Source organism: Equus przewalskii, chromosome 2 (assembly GCF_037783145.1).
Source record: "Equus przewalskii isolate Varuska chromosome 2, EquPr2, whole genome shotgun sequence".
In the NCBI taxonomy this organism is placed as follows: domain Eukaryota; kingdom Metazoa; phylum Chordata; class Mammalia; order Perissodactyla; family Equidae; genus Equus; species Equus przewalskii.
This window is the reverse complement of record NC_091832.1, coordinates 119,141,992-119,157,966: the sequence shown is the minus strand read 5'-3', so window position 1 is coordinate 119,157,966 and position 15,975 is coordinate 119,141,992. Positions and strand designations below refer to the sequence as shown.

The window sequence follows — 15,975 nt, the reverse complement described above, 5'->3', positions numbered from 1 at the left end:
GTAGAATAGGGACAGACTGTATTTGGAACCAAAGTTTGGAATTTACTCTGCAGGTAATGAGAAGCCATTAAAAGATTTTTCTTCAAGGGTGTGAGGAGACACAAAAGTTTCTGGAGAAAGAAAACTATGGTGGGTATGAATAGAATGGAGACAAGGAGAAAAGGAGTCTTAGAGCAGTCAACAGCTGCTGTAGATAGTACAGGCCATGGTAACAAGCGTCTGGGCTCAGGCAGATTCCCTGAGAAGAGAAAGTAGGTCAGATGCAAGAGAAATGGGGAAGAAAGTGTAACCAAGATTTGGGGGGGCTGGCCCAGTGGCATAGTGGTTAAGTTCACACACTCTGCTTCAGCAGCCTATGGTTCACCGGTTCTGATCCTGACCGTGGACCCACACATCGCTCATCAAGCCATGCTGAGGTGGTGTCCCACACAGAAGAACTAGAACGACTTACAACTAGGATATACAACTATGTGCTGGGGCATTGGGGGAAATAAAAAAAGAGAAAGCTTGGCAACAAATGTTAGTTCAGGGCCAATCTTCCTCACAAAAAAAAGCATGCCTTTAGAAAAAAAGATTTTGGGGTTGGCTGCATGTGCTGGAGTCAAAGACAATTCCAGGTTTAAAGAGACACGTGTCCTGATTTGCCTAGATTGGTCAAGCATTCAGTCCAGTTTAGCATTTGTCCTGGATTTCCTGCTTTTTAAAGGAGGATCATTATTATAGTTGCATTACAGGAGTTTTGGTAAGACCTCCACATCGTCTGTCCTGGTGGGTGTAAGAGGCAGGTGCATCGACAGAGTTCTCATAGTCACACTCGGGGAACTCTGACAAATGGCCCATAGCTCCTTTCCCAAACCTTTCTAGTCTCAAGGAAACTCACATCTTCCTTTGAAGGGCGGCGTGCAGGGCACCGGCAGGTAAAATGATGACACTTGGACACGAGTAGCTAGCAACAGCTACTGCCCCCCTGTGCTGGCATGGGGGAGATGTAGTTGAAGCTACAGATCCTGCCGTCCCCTGGGTGCAGCAGCGTGGGTGTCACGGCCCCGCTGGGGGCCCGCGCCATGACCTGTGAGAGGCATGGAGCCACCAGAGTAACAGTCAGCGGGTTTAGTGGGACGTATAAGGGACCAAAGATTAGGTGCAAGTGAACCGTGTGTGGGCGGTGGAGGCTGACCAGTCCTGCTGCTGAGTCGGAGGCAGTACGCTCATTTACCTCAGGATGTAAATCTGTAGCTCTTTATTGTCTGGCTATGCTTATTTTATTTTGCAATAAACCCGTTCAGAAGCAAGGGTTTAATGTATGCATGTTTAATAAGAGTTAAGTGTTGATTTTCTGTTTCTCAAGAAAGTTGATGATGAGCGTGTATCACAGGAAACACACCGTTCACACAGGCCCCAAGGCTGTCACTGACCGCAGACCAGCAGAAGGCAGATCTGCTGGAGAGACAGCCACTGCACATCAAAAGTTAGCCACTGTTTTAAAAACACTGTGCCTGTTGTTTTAAAGCATACCTGGCACCTGCTGCCCCTGCTGTTGTCCCTGCTGCTGCTTCCACGCAGAACCTTCTTCCCGACCTGGACCCACTGGTTGAATCTGACCTGTGCCTTGAAGCCCGAGGGCATGAGGTTTAACACACGCAGCTGCAGAAGGTGTGTTCACGTGTCACTTCACGCACACGACTTCAGTTAGCTCAGATGACAGTGACCCTAAATTAATTTCTCTCATCTTTAGTTCTGAGTTTCCTTGGGTGGGTGAGAAGTGGACAGCAATGGCTACTAATGAGTTGACACCATTAGCAGAAGAGTTTGCCGATGGTTAAATTATGACAGTTTTACAATAGTGTGAGCAGATGAATTAAATAGAAAATCGATTAACTCCAATAATGCTTCAGAAATGTTTAACCCAATTCACAGAATCAAAGAAAAGCTGTTGGAAGCTTACTGTGTCAAAGGTGAATTTTCTGGCCTTATTGTAAATGCTAGTGTAACTTTAAAAGTTAAACTTGTGAAGGTAAATGATGATATGAATACGTATTTTGCTGGAGCACAGCATCACAGTGAAATAATGTTTTTACTTAAGTAAAAACTCTGTGGAACAGAAATGTACTCAGGCTTGGTGGAGGTGCCTATGTAATGAAGCTGTGCTTTCTGTTAACTGAAATGGTAATTGTAGTCAAAATTCACAAATAATCTTAGATAATCAAAGTTAGACTGAACTATGTTTAATATTTGGAGGATAAAGTTGATATTAGTTTAAAAAATAATCTCTTGCATGACAGTACCCACATTCTTTGCTGCTAGCCACTAACCAGCTTTTAGAAATTGCATTTTATTCGAAATCAGTTAGAAGTCTTTAGGTAAGGTATTCAACTAACAGAGGGCAAAAATAACTTCGGCTTTTTAATCTTTACAATTTGCAATTATTGAAAACAAAATCGCAGATGGGAAGACATTGAAATTTATCGCTACAAAAACAAGGAATTAGCTGGAAAAAAAATTAAACAATGAGAGTTTGTATTGTGTAAAAGATCTAATTTTGAAATTCTGTAATTATATTTTGGAAAACTTGACTTATGGAAAGAAGTTTTTGATGCAGTTCTTATTTAATAAGATAAATTTATATCCTGTACCAGATTTTGCAATATCTACATCTAGAAAAAATATTCAAAAATCATAAATAGAAGCAAGTTATTTGGTGAGCTTTATTGTCCAAAAATAGAGGAAAAAAAGAATCTAAATGTAATTAAAAAGACGGTACCTGTGAAAACATTTTAGCTCAAATATTTACACATTTCAATACAGAGAAATATATAATCAGAATTTTAATACCTTTCATTTAGCATAATTTTCTCTTGAGCTTATTAGGTGCCTCTGTGCTTATAGGAGAATATTTTCCTGTTAAAAATATTCTGGTTTACATATTTGAGAAGCAAAATAATAACACTAGTATTGAGTTTTAATCCGTAGACTAAAATAAATACAGAGTCCATACTGATATAAATAAATGAAGAAAAAGGAAAGCTCTTCCTTACAGTAGATTTCAATGAATAAATATAGAAGGAAAGAGGAAAATAGAAAATCACCATTAGGCAAACACTGCAGTCATAATTATTGCAGACAAAATCTATTGATTGATGCTGGATTTAGAGGGTGAAAGTTTGAGAAGATATATACTTTTCATAGCTTTAAAGTATCTCCTAAGTAATCATTAACCTCAAAGAGAAGGATGGGGCGCTGGCCCTGAGGCCAAGTGATTAACTTCACGCACTCTACTTCGGCGGCCCAGGGTTCATGGGTTCAGATCCTGGATGCGGACCTACACACCACTCATCAAGCCATGCTGTGGTGGCATTCCCCATAGAAGAGCTAGAATGACCTACAACTAGGTTATGCAGCTATGTGCTGGGGCTTTGGGGAGAAAAAAAAGAGGAAGATTGGCAACAGATGTTAGCTCAGGTCCAATCTTCCTCACCAAAAAAAAAAAAAAAACGCATGAAAAAAGTCTTGTGTGAATGTATGAACATATTGAAAAAAAAGAAAGAACAGGGTTGGCCCAGTGGCACAGCAGTTAAATTCTCACGTTCTGCTTTGGCAGCCCGGGGTTCCCCAGTTCAGATCCCGGGTACAGACATGGCACCACTTGGCAAGCCATGCTGTGGTAGGCATCCCACACATAAAGCAGAGGAAGATGGGCACGGATGTTGGCTCAGGGCCACGCTTCCTCAGCAAAAAGAGGAGGATTGGCAGCAGATGTTAGCTCAGGGCTAATCTTCCTCAAATTAAAAAAAAAAAAATTTTTTTTTTAAAAAGAAAGAGAAGGATGGTAACTTTATGGTGAGAAAGTGGGCAGAGACCACCTTCTCCAAGTGATCAAGGTCAACAATACCAGGCAATAACACATATGACATCCTGAACCTTGTGATACAATGTGCTGAGGGGGACATGATCACGTCTGTGGTACTTTTGTCCAAAATATATGCAATCATGAGAAAACATTAGACGTCAGCAGACAAACTCCAAAGAGGGACCCTCGACAAAATAACTGATCAACACTCTTCTAAATGTCGAGGTCGTTAAAGATAAGGCATGACTGAGGAGCCGTGGTCCTTAAAGACCGCAGAAGACTAGGAGGAGTAACAGATGAACACGAGCGGAGCCTGGATGGATCCCAGGTCAGTGAAAGAACATTAGTGCTGAACTTCAGATAAAGGGCTCAGTTTAGTTAATAGTGTTGAAGCAAACTTCGTCTCCTTTTTGGGGATGATTGTCCTATGATAACGGAAGTTGTTAACAATGGGGAAGCTGAGTGAGGGACATTTGGAAACGATCAGTACTATTTTTACAACTTTTCTATAAGAATAAAATTAATTCAAAATAGAAAGTTAAAAGTATTACAGTTTACAGAGAAAACTCAATTGAAGCTGTTTGCAATTTCAAGTTTGCTAACCATAATTTGCAACTTTGAGGAAGGTTACAGAAAGATTTACGGAAAAAATAAAATGGTAAGGCCATATTTGAAAAAGAAAGAGCTGGAGTCCTATTCTAATGTCCCCACCCTTTACATCTGGGCTATCCTTGTGACTTTCTCTGACCAATAAAATGTGGCAAACGGATATTCCACAATAGCCTTGCGACATCCACTCTCTGCTAAGGGAGAGAAGGGTCAGAGCAACGACTGGTCATTCTGATCGGCACAGCCGTGGCCGTGGACATGTGCGAGAGGCGCTCCGGGACCAGCTGGCCTCGGCGACAGCCTGCAAACACGGATAACCGCATCAACAGCACGGGGAGACGAGCCTGCCCAGCCGGGCCAGCCCTGCTCACACTGTCAACCCAGAGAACTGCGAGCAAACCAACAGTGTGGCTGTAAGCCTTTAAGTTTTGGGGGGAATTTTTTTTCTGCAGCAACACCTAAATAATACAGAGTCACAGAAAAGAGATTAATTAATCCAACTCAGATGATGAGGAAGGTGACTTTTGAGCTTGGATGTGAAAGAATTAGAAAGGTGGAGATTAGAGCAAAAGACTTTCTAAATGACAAACGGCTTGGAGGCCCCTGGGCAGGAGAGTCTGGGAGCCCTTGTAAAGGACCATAATCCGCCGTGGAGCCCAGCACCAAGGAAGCTCCAGGACCAAGCGCAGCAGCCGTGACATCAGTACAGGGCTCACCGGCAACCTCCATCACAACTCCTCAGCTCACATTTCAAAAGATAAACTGATTTTTGGTGAGATTCCCCAAACCACATTACCACAAAACGAAAAGCACAGGTGTCGCATTTGCCTGTCCTTAGATGGCACACCTGAGAGTTTGCGACTCACAGCCTGGCCCCAAAGCGGAAACTTTCCTGATCCCCAGTAAACCAGGGGGAGGGTTTACTCAGTGGTAAACTCGGGGTTCGGATGAGGTTCAGGTTGAAGCACAGAGAGTGTGTCTGTAGATCTGAGAGTCTGCCTGGACCATCATGCCAAGACAGAAACTGGGTTTTGAAATCTTGACTTAGGCAGGCTGTCTAGACGGGGAATGGCTCTAAATCCTTAGAGCTGGGAGTGTGAGACGTGACTCTCGTTTCCACTTAAACTGAAGATCATTCTGTCAGAATTTAAGAAAATAGCGAGCAAGGACAAAGCAAGTCAGACAAGAGCATAGAGTTGAAGGACACACAGGCTTCGAGATTGCTGACTCAGGGTTACATCCTGGCTCATCCATGACCAGATGTGGGATCTCGGGCCAGCAACAAAACCTCATTTCTCATCTGGAAATCTGAGGCAGTAACACGGACAGCAGAGAGTGTTTGTGAAGAGTGGATGAAACCGTGTACAGGTAATGATAGCCCAGTGCCTATCCTTGATAAATGTCCAATACGTGATGTTACTACCTTGTTCTTTTCCTGAGAATATTAAATTTATGCATCTATTTACAAAGCTTGATTTCTTATGTATGGAACAATCAAATACAATGTGACTTCTTTCAGAGGTCGTCCTCATGTTTTTCAAACAAATCAGGTTTGTGGACGTGCGTGGTTTCTCAGTGCTCCCAATCGCTATGCATCTTGATAATTCATGTATCTAATTAGGTGACACGTTTTCTTCTATGAAGGGTGATTTAACATATCAAGCATCCTCTCCACGTGTGGCAGAATGAACAGCAATTGTAGGAGGCACTTCCCAAGGACAGCCCTCGGCGAACCATGCCTCCTGGGATTTGTGCTGCCGTGGTCTGGTCCCATACTGACTCTGGACTGGCCCCGAGACTCGCTAACTAACGATGCAGTGGAAGTGACCCATTCTGGCAATGGGCTGAAGCCTTAAGAAGGGTTGGCAGTTTCTAGTCTTGTGATCTGGGAAGCCTGCCGTCTGAGAAGTCCAGCTACCCTGTGGGAAATACCACATGGAGACAGGTTGGACCCGAGACTATGTGGAGTGGGAAAGTGGCCCTGCTGCCCCCGCGTCCAGCTGATGCCAGCCTTCCCTCGTCCCCGCCGAGGCACCAGACCCATGAATAAGCCATCTTCACTGTCCAGCCAGTTAAGCCCTGAGTGGACGGCAGCCCCAGCTGACATCAGGTGGGCAGAAGAACCAGACAGCTGACCCTGTTGACCCACAGGATCCTGAGAGAAAAATCAAATGGTCGTTGTGTTAAGGTCCTAAGTTTTAGGGTGGTTGGTTACTCTCCAGCTGATAGCCACACAGGGCTTGTGTCCTCGGGGCATTTGCAACAATGTTGGAATGTTTCAAAGTATCAACAAAAGCCTGGGTCATGAAGAGTTTGCATCTACTTTTCGCGCCTCCCTCAGCACACTGTGCTGGGACCAGAGCTGAAAGAAGGTCGTGGTGGAGGACCCCCAGCGTCCCGTGTGCCTCCTCCTGAGGGTGAGCTGATCCTTGGAGAGGAAGACCGTTTAGGGCTCTCTGTCCTTTGCGGGTGAAGTGGGTGACAGCTGTTGCTCCATGGCAGCACGTTGCTCTCCTGAAGCCGCGTCTCCTGTGTGTCCCCACAGCAGGAATCTGTGCCTTACGCAGGGGTTTTGTGAGAAGAGTACCGGTCACTGACCATTCCTCCTGTCCCGATGCCATGCGGGAGACGTCACAGAGGAGCTCCCCTGAAGAATTGTTCTAGTATTATGGTCACACTCTGTGCATGTGTGTGTGTGTGTCTGTGCGTGTGTTATCAGGTCACAGATGGGCTGGAGCTGGTGAATTCTGGCCAGCGGGGCAGGTTGGGAGAGTCCCAGGCCTGCACACCAGCATGTGTAAGGCCAGTAGGGGGACCCAGAGGCAGAGAGCTCAGGGTGTTTCCTTCCGGATGTTGGCAGTAATGGGAGACCTGTCAGCCTCAGAGAACAGGACAGAAAAAAGGGGATGTTTCAGGGTCAAGTACACATACAGCCACACAAGAAAGCAAAACTCAGCAGGAGGCAGTCCCCAGGGTGCCGCGTGGGGTTGGGCCACGTGGGTCTGCTGAGTGAGCTCACGGAGGCTTAGTGACAAGCCCTACAGCTCCGTTCTCTGAGCACAATATCGAGTTCTAGGAGGCTGTGCTGATGGACTCAGCTGGCAGAGGTCAGTGGCTTAGCTGAGCAGTCAGATTTGAACGGAGCTGTGAAAAGTCGGATATTGCACAGAACACACATGGAAATAAAATCCTAAATCCCATGACTGTCAGTGCTATAAGCCCCTGTGTCTGGCCGTGGCACCACCGGCTTGCAGCGGGTGTGGGGGACAAGTCACAGGATCAGTACAGACTGCACTGGCCCGCCTGGAACAGAGACCTCGCCAAAGGGGCTTCACCAAAAAGGGGCTTTTTTCTCATGTAACAAGAAATCCATCATTCAGTAGTCCAGGACCAGGGTCGCTGCCTGCCGGCTCTTTGCAGGCTTTTCTGTCACAGAACTTGACTTGGGGCGTTTGTCCTCATGGCCTCCACATGGCAACTCCCCTGCTGAGCTTTACTTCCCGCAGCAAGGGGGCAAACCCTCCTCTGCCCAAGCGTTTCCCCTCTGGAGGAAGAGAAGCCCTTCCCAGAGACTGCTGCCCACATCTCGTGCCTTCACCTCACACCCGCAGCATGTTGTCATCACACCCACACTATGTCGCTATCACACACACACATGCACACACGCACACTGGCACACGTACTCGCCACTTTTAACAGCCAGAGATTTCAGGAAAGGTCAGTATTTTCAATTGGATTCCTTGCTGGTCCAACTTCTGTTCCTTTGGAAGAAGGAAGAATGGATGAGTAACTAGCAATGGTTGCCGCGTGCGTTTGTTATGTTTCGGATGGGGTAGCAGCACACAGGACGTGGGGCGCAGCCCTTGAGAACGTGAGCTCCATGAGGCAGGGACTCGTGTGTCTTGTTACAGTTGTGTCCCCAGCACCTGGAACCCGTTCTCGATAAGAACTGCCCGGATGAGTGGAACGAGTGGAGGAGGAGGTGACGAGGAGCCTGGTCCCTTGGCTGGCACAGAGGGAACCCAGTGGTGGCTGTGATCAAGTCTGCCCGTGGTCTCCCACGCCATTTTCAGAGGCTGGCAGGCAGAATAGAGCAACCAGCTGCAGCAGAGCCACCGTTCTCAAGGGAGGCGTTTGCGAAGGTGTGATACCTGGAGAACCGTGGACTGGACTAAGAGCAGGGTCCTCAGGGTTGTCAGCCTTGAGCAGGGAGGCTTTTGTGCCTCTTCCTAATCCAGCCAGCAGAAACCATAACTTTCAGCTCTCAGAGAGCCAATGTTTTCTTTTTTTATTAAGCTATAACTGACATAGATAACATTATGTTAGTTTCAGATGTACAACATAATGATTCGTTACGTGTGTATATTATTGCAAAATGATCACCACAAGAAGTCGTGACTCCTGCAGGCAACGTTTACTTTCCCAACCTCTTCCTCCTCCCCTCCCCTTGTCACTCCACCCTCCCTGGAGGACAGAAGGACGCTAGAAAGACAGGAAGAAAACGTGCCATGGTCTGGCATTTGGCTCGATAATCTGCCGCCGTGTTTAGTCCCAGCCGCTGGACGCTCGCCCAGGCAGGATAAGCGGACCTCGGGGAGCTCTCCCCAGAGCTCCTGGGTTTTCAAGCTCCAGCACAGCTCTTTCATTCGCAGACGGCGCATTCACTCAGTTGTGGGTGACACTGCAGGAAGTGACACCAGAGACTCAGATTATCTCACCCAGATCTGGGACCTTCCTTCCAGGGAGGGGTCATCTCCACCCTCTGTCCTCACAGCACCCACCCTCTTCTGTGTATTCTGAATGCTCTGTCTTGACAAACAAGTTTTACTTAGAACCATAGAACTTTCTTTTGTGATATATCTTAGGCCATAATTCACACTTAAGATTTTAACTAAAATTCTCTTTTAACACCATTGTGGTTGTTTTTTAGAGCTGAATTTATTACATATTTTTGTCTTGCTAATATAAGTAACTTCCTACTTTAAACTCTTTGTCTTAGTCAGTTTGGGCTGCCATAACAAATTACCACAGACTGGGGCTTAAACAACAAGCGTTTATTCCTCGCGGCCCTGGAGGCTGGAAGGCTGAGATCCAGGCGCCTGGTTCCTGGTGAGGGCGCTCCTCCTGGGTTGCAGACAGATGCCTTCTCCCTGTGTCCTACATGGTGGAGAGAGAGAAAGCTCTGGGGTCTCTTCCTCTTCCTATAAGGACACTAACTCCATCACGGGGCCCCACCCTCACGTCCTCATCTAAACCTAATCACCTCCCACAGCCCCACCTCGTGATGCCATCACACTGGGGTCAGGGCTTCAATGCATGGACTTTAGGAGGAAACAAACCAGTCAGTCTGTAACATTCTTCATAAGTCACACTTCACAGAATACATATAATTTTTTAACATTGACACCTGAGCTAACATCTGTTGCCAATCTTTTTTTCCCTTCTTTTTCTTCTTCTCCCCAAAGCCCCCCAGTATGTAGTTGTGTATTCTAGTTGTGAGTGCCTCTGGTTGTGCTACGTGGACGCCACCTCAGCGTGGCCTGATGAGCAGTGCCATGTCGGCGACCAGGAGCTGAATCAGCAGACCCCTGGCCACCGAAGCAGAGTGTGTGAACCCAAACTCTCAGCCACGGGGCCAGCCCCTCACATAATATTTTCATAGAATTTTTGAATAAAATTTTACAGATAGTAAAGAGGGAGCCTTCAACTAGTCATGATTTCTTCCGAAATATTTCCATACGAAAAAAGAGAAAAGCATAGTGTGTTGATTAGCATCAAGTTCAGCTGGGAGAAAGAGAAAACAAAACATTGCTGGCTTAAATAGGACAGGTGTTCGTCTCTCTCACGTAAAAGTCCAAAGGCTTGTGTTCTGGATGTGTGACTGCTCTGCTCCACAAGGCCTCTGGGATGTACGCTTCTTCCCGCTCACAGCCCCGCTCAGCCTTCTCTTCATGAGCAAGGTGGTGTCTAGGGTCCAGGGAGCAGAATGCAGGAAAAGATGGAGAAGAAGGGGTGAAGGGCGAGCTAGCTGCCTCTTAAAGGAAGTGCCTGGATATTGCCCCAGCGTGCCTACTTACATCCCATTCGTGGACATTAATTACATGGCCACACCTTTTGCAAGGGAGGCTGGGAATGTAGTCTTTATTTGGGGCATATTGCTATAGAAAAGGGGGGACTGAGACTGGAGGACAAAGGCAGCTCTGTCACCCACAAACTTATTCCACCTCCCTGCAGTCTCCCTCACTGTGTTGTCCTGGCTTCACGGACACCAACCCTGGTTTCCTCTCTCCTCTCTGGCTGTGGCTTCTCAAGCTTCTCTGCAGACTCTTCCTCTTCTAGGCTCCTCTCAATGCTAGCGCTCCCAGCGTTTGGTCCTCAAGCCCCCTTCTCTTCTCACTCTGTGGACTTTCTTGCATGACCACATCAAATTCGTGGCTTCTGCTACTCAAGTTCACATACCTACATCTCCGTCCTAAATATTTTTCCCCTGAGTCCAGACTCATATATCCAATTCCATAAAGGACTTCTCCACCTGAACATACTCCGGGGGACTCACACTCACTACATTTAAGTTAAACTCTTTGTCTTTCTACCTAAACTCTCTCCTCATCTCCTCATCATTGTCTACCCACATGCCTCCTGAACCCAGAATCCTGGGACTTGAGTGGAATCATCCTCGTCCTCCCTCCCACATGTGCGCTGTCCGTTTCCTTCTCTCTTCTCCATCCTCCCTGCTTTTGCTTCAGTGATTACAGCCAACATCTCATGTGCGTGTGCACACGCCAGCTGCTGATGGAAGTACACTACACAGCTCGTTATTTATTTCGTGTGTTTCTACTCAAGCCTTTCAATTGGCTTCTCTTCTCCAGTCTCACTAACTCCTTCCCCAAATTCCATCTTTCCTATGACTAACCACCAGAGTAATCTTTCTAAAACACAATCTAGCCGTGTTAGTCTGCTGCTAAAGTCCACCAGGACTTCTCCATCACCTTCAGGCTGAAGGTCCAACGCCTTAAGGACACACGAGGTCCTTCACGATCTGGCGCCTGCCTACCAGCATGAGCTCTTCTGAGACTTTCCCACAGACATGGCACCACCCACCATCCTGGACCACCTGCAGTTTCTGCACAGACCTTGCTCCCTCACATGTCTCTCTGCTTCCTTGCTCACTCACAGCTCTGATTTCAAGGGCAGGCTGCTATGGAAATAGCTCACAGGTCCTCAAGAGCAGAACAAGTGGCGCTCTGTGTTTTCTCTCTCTGTTATCAGACTTCTCACATAGTGCAGCGGTCAATGAGGGTTTACTCTGCTCTCTCCCTTCCTGGCCTTCGTGAGTTCCTTGAGCGATGTGCGGATTCTTATATCTGCAGTACCTATCAAAGTGCTTGGTGCCTGATAGTCACTCATTAAATAGTTGCCAAATAAAGATGAAGTAAAGAGCATAACTACCTCATTGCCTTTTATGCCATATTCCTAATCAAGGCCTGGGACAAGGAGGTCTCTTGGATATCATTGGTTTTACCCTGTTTACTTACCAGCAGGGGAATTCGTCCTAGAATGAGGTCAGAATAATACAGAGGCCACATCATTTGGTATGGCTCATCTTGCAGATGGACATGAGGGTCTAGAAACAAAGAGGAGGCAGGCAAGAAGAGGAACATGAGCACCCGGGTATTTACGTCAGTGAACGGAGCAATCTGCAACACGGGAGCAGCAGTTCCAGGGCGTGAAATATGCTCAATAATATGGGGAGTTGTTTTTAGAGGAGATAACTAAGGAAAAAAGGGTGCATTTTTTTCTCCTCTTCATGGCGATTGCTTTTTGGGGAAGTCAATGCAGACATTCTTGGGTTGTAGAATTTTTCAAAAGAAGCGCACGCTAGTTATATTTATTTTATAGGATTCTGGTGCTTTTGTGACAGGCAGCCAGAAGTGAAATTACCTTCACTGGTCCTGGCTCAGTCCCTTCTCCCCTCCTAATCATCTCTTCAAGCCCACACACATTAGACGGAGCAGTCGTCCTTCACCGCTAAAGAAACGCAGCTGAGAGGCGCGTTACCATGGAAACACAATCACGTTTTTGCTGCAAGACGCATGGCTTCACCTGCACTATTATGAAGCGGAATACATTGGGGGCCTGGGAGGGAATCAAGTATTCTGCCCACCGGTGCTGCACTTGGCCTTTGGGTGAATAAATGACTTTCAATTAGAGAGCTTAAATATCTTTTAACTTTAATAATTGTTATTAGAGCCCCAACAGAATTTTGCTTGGAAAGAGTAAAAACTCCGACTCTCTGTTAAGGAAAGAGCTATAAATTCTTTTAAATGAGACCACTTCTGTTAAAGAGAATACACAGGAATTTACAATTAATGGTTTCATTGTGTGTCAAATAAATGTCTTTGTCCTCTGCCTTTTGACTTTCTGACTTGATCCTGTTGTGATTTATGAGGTGGCCCCCACTCTCTCTCTGTCTCTATCTAGGCTGCCTTGCCTGAACAAGCACCTTTACAGCCTTGTCTTGTGTACTCACGCCTTGTGTATCGTGTGTGTGTTCACATCCTTGCTCCCTGGCTTGCTGGGGAGCTTCTCCTCAGCCGGTCACTAACGCCCTCTTCTGGTCTGCCGCCCAGCCCAGCCAAAACCCTCCCTGCAGCTGCCGCCCGCTCCGTTACCAAGAGGGTCTTCTCCCCTGATGCCCTGGATTTAGTCACCACCCTATTTTACTTTCTCTTCTCGTAACTACTCTACTTCTTACTGCTTGTGCTGCTGTCTTGAGGAGCCAATACACAAGACCTACACGGGTGGGAGGACCAGTTCAGTGAAATTCAGAGACAGAACCAGAATCTCTCATCCCTTCAGTTCCAGAGATGCCCACAGTCACTGAGTTTCCTGACAAGTCCAAAAAAGCACCATTAACAAACACAAACAACCAAAACACACACACACACGCAGAGTCGAACTACAGTCACAGGGAAGTCCCATGGAATGATAGGGAAAGAGAAGGCTTTTATTGGCTGGATATAGGTTAGAAAAGAATGTCATACTTTGACAGTACCAGTTTATTCTGGAGATGGTAGAGCCACATCAAGAGACAAGCGACATCTATTGAGGAACTCGTCAGTGCTGGGCATTTTTTACACCTACCTCACAGTTAATTCTCAGAGGCATCTCGAGAGCAACTATTATTTCCACTTTACAAATGAGAAAATTGAGACTCAAGGAATTTTTTACAAGCCCTTCCCGTAGTCACCACACAAACCATAAACGACGGTGATTTCCGGTTCTGAGTTCGGTGTTCTCTCCAAGGGCATCCCTTTGGACAAAGTGATCTGTGGAGGGTCAATGGTGGAGGAGAACGTAGCCTCTGATCCCAGTCCTGACCTTCCTGACAGGACTGGGGAAAATCATTTATGTGTTTCAAACTCAGATTTGTCTGTCCTTGTTTAATATGGATAAATAACCTCTTTTCTCCTCCTACGCACAGGGAGTTGATATGTGCAAAGCGTGTTGGAGGTACAAAGGGCACACCTATTCTGTAGGAGGATGACTTACCCTTGTTACTGTAATAGGCCCAGATTCATGGTCCCTGTCACTCCCAACTAGTTCCGTCCCAAATCATCATCGATCCCAAATTTGCAATGTTTTTGAGATCAGACCTGTCGCATATTTCTTCTGTGTCTCCCAAATCATCTTCACACAGTGCTGGGTTGTGTGGATGCTTAATATACGTTTTTACGTGATGGAGTGGGTGATTAAATCAAACTATTGTCCAACATGTACTCGAGCCGTCAGTTGTAGACTCGATTTTATCATAATATCAGAAAGGATTCCCTAAATGCCTGGACACAATTAGCCCAAGCTGCTTTATGAATCCTGGCTCATAGTATTACCCAACCTATTTCTAACAGGAATAACAGCCAATTCTTTCAATTATTACATGTAAGGAAATATTTTACTTCCCTGAACTCCATTGCTTGCCTTTTGGAGAATCTCAGTCCATGTCAGTGGAATAAACAGTGAGAGAGAATTTATATAGAACCTGACGTTTCACTCTCCACACCTGTAACAAACTAACACTAGGAGCTCCACGTGCGCGTCTGCTGTGTGTGTAGTGTGCTCTGAACTGTACACACGCTGCCCCTTTAATTCTGATAAAGTCCCTGTGAAATTGAATCTATCATTGTCCCCATCCTATAGGGCAGGAGACAGCTTCAGACAGTAAAAGCAACCTGTGCAAGTCCATAGCACAGCCTCATCCAAACCCTACAGATGGATCCCAAAGGCTGCCCTCAACTAGCCAGGAGCCTGAAGTCATCTCTGAAAATCCCGCTGTCTCCATTCAGAAACTCCTCCTTTGTTTTATGAAAGGAAGGAAGGGAAGAGACAGGGAGGGAGGGAGGAAGGAAGGAGACGTCACTTAACACTTAACGTCTCTCACCCTCCTGCACAGCCCAGGGTAAAGTGGGACCCCCTAACCTCTGACGTGAGTCAACACTGTCGAGTAATAAACGTGTGAGCGCTGGTTTGGTCTGACCTGACGCACGTTGCCTTTGTTTCACCTTTATCAGGAGAAGCATTCCTGCAGATCACAGGGCCGCTGGAAGATGTTTATAAGGTCTACTGCTATCACCACGATGAGGCGCACAGCGTCCTGGAGTCCTACGAGAAGGAGGAGGAGCTGAAGGGACACCTGAGCCTCTGCATCCAGTCTTTAAAGTAAGGCCTTTCCAGGCGACGATTCCCCTGCCCTGGCGGGTGCCTGCAGGCAGCGCTCTACCTGGGTGTGAACGGAGGTCTCCCGTCAACCCTGTGTTTGAGGAGCCTTCCTGGGAGCACGAGTTTGTGTTCTCTTTGTGAAAAGCTGACAGGACAGAAACTTGTGAAGATGAGCAAAAATAAGATGGGAGTAGATTTGGGGCTCTATAGGGATAGAGGAACGCAATATCAAAACATGAAACGTGGAAGCAAAGCCCCTCCTGAAAGCTGGTGGTACCCGCCTGCCCCCACCGGGTCCATGAGCGTGCGAGACACGTGTGGCTCCATGACCGCAGAGCACAATGAAGTCAATGGAACGTCCCACGACTCTGCATGGCCCTCGCTTCCGCCGACTCACTGTGGGATGAGGGGAGGAGGGCAGAGACCAGCGGGCCCTTTAAAGTCACACCCTCCTTCCTTGCCTCTAAATTGTTGGTGGGAGATGCTACATAGTATGCTTTTTTTAATCTTGAAAAACTGTCTTTCACTAAAAATCTGAAAAATATAAGCAAGCATGAATAAGATTAAAAAAAAACCTTACTATTTCATATATTAATTCCTTGCTAAACCACACATTAATAATCACAGTTTGCATTTTTTTTTCTGGTCTTATTTATATGCGTAAATATGGACATGGGTTTGGTTTGATTCTTTTAAATGGAATTAGTATCTTATGGTTTATGTGGTTTTCTCCTGCATGGAGCTTAAAACCAAGATTTCTGCCATACTCCACATCTTACCAGTGGTTCCGTTGCCTTTCATTT

The 15,975-nt window shown here is 46.4% G+C and overlaps 1 protein-coding gene across 1 annotated transcript in view; it reads left to right on the top strand.

The window, feature by feature from the left end:
• The window catches only part of ARHGEF38 (Rho guanine nucleotide exchange factor 38), a 120,509-nt gene that overhangs the window by 56,069 nt on the left and 48,465 nt on the right, over positions 1-15,975 (top strand). Inside the window, exon 5 of the mRNA XM_070611813.1 lies at positions 15,025-15,172. Coding sequence (XP_070467914.1) covers positions 15,025-15,172 — 148 coding nt within the window. The remainder of the gene's footprint in view (positions 1-15,024; positions 15,173-15,975) is intronic.